Below are 3,350 nucleotides of genomic sequence, written 5' to 3'. Positions count from 1 at the left end.
TATGAAACAAAGAACCTTCTCACAAATTGAGCATTGTGTTTTCAATTGTTTTGCTGTAGTGTGTAATGATGTGTATAGTGTTTATATTTTTGAAAGCTTCGAGCTGCTCTTTTGGTGTGAAAGTTTGAGTTTTGAAGTGAGAAGGTGTGGTTGTGTTTATGTAGCTTTAGAAAAGGGTGTTGTGTTTAGACATTGGGGAACATGGAGGAAACGTTTGTGAAATGTGTTTTAGCATTTGAGAAAAACTGTAATATTTGTTTGAATATAAAAGAAGTGTCCACCCATTACAGAAATATTTAATCATTGTCTGGTGTCTTCAAGTGACTTTAGGCACATGAAAACTGTGTAGGCTAGCTAATGCTCTGATCAATAAGCCAAGGAACAAAAATACAGACATAGGTAGCCAACAGAATCTCAAGAACCTATTGTCAAACCTAGCCCCAGTGAACTTTTGTTATTTAATCTATGGTTCAGAAGCTGTAGCAAGTTTTGTGTCTTCATGTTGCCTCGGGTTTTGTCTGAAGCACAGACAGCATGAGCTGTTTCTGTCGCAACACCTAATATGGGGTTTGTAATGGGTGTATTACACAATAAATGTGGAACATTTAAAAAATGCAGTTTATTGTTTAGTTTCATTTTATACACATTGATGTGAGTTTCCACAAGCAAGCAGAAAGTGTATGTGTTAGCAAAGAAATTGTGTAGAACATATTTTGTTATTTCACTTACACATACACACAACAAAAAAAAATCTAAATTTTTCTTGATTTTCAAACAAGACTGAAAGTTTTGGACAGGCATGTGTTTTACTCTAAGAGGGTTAGGAATTGGACTGGGATGTGCATCACCCTTGCTCTTACACTACGCCTTCTTTAGTTCTTCTCTTTCTGTAGATCATCCATAGGTATACCAGTGCAATGAAGAGGACGATGCTGAAGAGGAAGAGGATGCCAGCCCGGGGCCCTGAGGGCAGAGTCTTCATCAGTCTAAGGCTCTCTGCTGGTACCATATTGGTCAGACTCAGCATGTATCCCAAAGACCAGCCCACAGATGCTCCTGCTGCCTGCAAAAGACAGCAGGGAAAGCCCATTGGAAACACAGCACACCACAGACAAAGCTGGTCTGACTCAAGAAGCAGTGTTGCAAAGGGCAAATACTATGAACACACAGATTGAAATCCTAATTAACAAAAATGTTCAGTTTATTTCCTTCACTCCTCACCCTTTTTTCAAAAAAGATGGAAGGAAGGGAATGCTCATCAAAACCATATCCCTGCATTAAGAGAACCTGGATGAAATTGGATACGGCGCAGATGTTCTTCAAGTATTTCACTTGCTGGTTTGTCTTTTTAGTGATCTGTCAGTGGAAATAAAGTAGGTTAAGCTTTTTATTTTGTTATTCAAATCTTACATTCAGTATCAAATAACATACAGATTTTTGATTTGGTGGTTTAAAACATAAATATACAGTATATGAGAATCCTTATTTATTAGGCACTAGGCTCAGAAACCTCATGGCCCTCTTGGGGATAAATGGGTTAAGCCAATGGAGGGATAGATAGATAGAGTGAACTGTTTGAGCTGTGTGCTCAAGAGCACCTCAGAGATGGTCATGTTGCAGACAATTCGGATAGCCTTCTCCATGCTACTGGGGGAGGTGATGGGGATGTTGGTGAGGGTGTTGATGTACCTGTGAGTGAAGTAGAAGGCAGAAAATGCCTGTGGACACCAGGGGACACATAGTTAATCCAGAGTCAAACATGCCTCCCCATTTATTTTTTACATTACATTGCATTCATTTAGCAGACACAAAGTGATTTACAATAAGTGCATTCAAACTCAAAAGGAACAAGAACTAGATGTATTCAAAAACTAAAGTGCACCCATCCCATATAAAGAGTGTGTTAGAGAGCTGTGTGTGAGAGCCCAAGTGTAGGACATGACCCATGGTTTGGTTCCCATCACTGCCATGTAGTCCAGCACCAGGGCCATAAAGGGAGCCTATGGTGTGGTGGAACTTTGAGAGGTTAAACACCAGATGGGCAATAGAAGTGTGGACTAGCTGCACAAAGCTGATGGCAGATATAGTGGCTCTAGTGAGGAGGGAACTGCAGTTGTCTAGGTAGGAGATTATAAGAACATGGATAAGAGTGGCTCATTCTGATACTGTACCGCAGGAATTGGCAGGAGATGCTACAGCCATGTTTAGCGAGAATGGCTGTTCATCATCCAGGCTACTTAATGTCCAGGTTGGCACCACCACACTACTGTTAAATGTGAAGGACATAAATAAATGGTTAAGTGGTTTACATTCATTTCTGTAATTTTTGACAGAGGACTATAGAGGTGCATACATGCAGGTACACAGGTATACAAAATCTGGACAGGGCGATTTACAGTAGCACCGAACAGATGGTGCTACTGTGCTACAGGTGATCCGATAATGGCACTGGATGAAACACTGAGGATCACCAAAGTTATTCCAATTCATCCTGAGGGAACATGAATGGCTTTAAAATTTTTGCAAACCACCCAAATAGCTGTTAAGTTGGTGCAGTCTGGGCAAAGTGGTGGCCTGACCAAATGATACAATACTAGCATAGCTAACGATGGCTAGAGATACATGCCAGTTTTCAGTTTGCAGAACAAGGCTGCAGTAAACATTTTGCAGTCTCTTCTGAGACCTGTGTGCAGAATTTTGTTCCCTGATTTTTGACTATAAGGCAGTGCCTCCTCCCAGGCTATGGCACCAATTCTAGTAAAAAGTCTCACAAAGAAAATCTTGCAGAATATCAATCCCTTCCACTGCCGTTATTTCATGACCCACAAGTTTCACAAAGTATAAATGGATGGAAGCTACTGTGTACTCATCACAACATCACTGCTTGGTAAAAAGGATTGTGGAAGGACAGTAACAGAGGGAAGAATTTTTAAAAGTTTCATTGGACATATTCTTGAGCTTAATAATTTCAAAAATTGTCAAGAAGGGCATACAATCTCAGCTTTACCACACTGTGACTTAAAGTTGTACAATTGAAGGCTATATTGTATATGACTAGAAAGGACACTCTTTATCAATGTTATAGTTTAGTCCCCCTCACCAGGAGGGTGAGGGAGAACTGCAGTAGGACTCAAGACTGCTGACCCAGGTGCTAGTAAAAAATGGTGGGGATACAAAAGGAATAGAGTCAATGAAGACAAACAACAGGGCTGAGGAGAACAAGACGACCAAGGGGGTAGACAGGCTAAAAGCAGGAATCAGGAGAGGAGGAGGATCAGAACAGACAGGGGAACAGACAAGCCGACCAGGAGGGTATGTCATGGCCGCCCGGCAGGCCGGGGCCCCCCCCC

The 3,350-nt window shown here is 41.3% G+C and overlaps 1 protein-coding gene across 1 annotated transcript in view; it reads right to left on the bottom strand.

Annotated features, from left to right (window-relative positions):
• Positions 1–620: 620 nt before the first annotated feature.
• Positions 621–3,350, bottom strand: part of LOC109959729 (ectonucleoside triphosphate diphosphohydrolase 2-like) — a 9,053-nt gene continuing 6,323 nt past the window's right edge. The window contains exons 7-9 of the mRNA XM_020599324.1: positions 1,599–1,718; positions 1,222–1,356; positions 621–1,063 (exon numbers count right to left, since the gene is read on the bottom strand). Coding sequence (XP_020454980.1) covers positions 857–1,063; positions 1,222–1,356; positions 1,599–1,718 — 462 coding nt within the window. The 3' untranslated portion in view covers positions 621–856. The remainder of the gene's footprint in view (positions 1,064–1,221; positions 1,357–1,598; positions 1,719–3,350) is intronic.

The sequence above is a fragment of the Monopterus albus genome, unplaced genomic scaffold, assembly GCF_001952655.1.
Source record: "Monopterus albus unplaced genomic scaffold, M_albus_1.0 scaffold40.1, whole genome shotgun sequence".
NCBI classification, from domain to species: Eukaryota; Metazoa; Chordata; class Actinopteri; order Synbranchiformes; family Synbranchidae; genus Monopterus; species Monopterus albus.
This window is presented reverse-complemented; position numbering and strand designations above follow the sequence as displayed.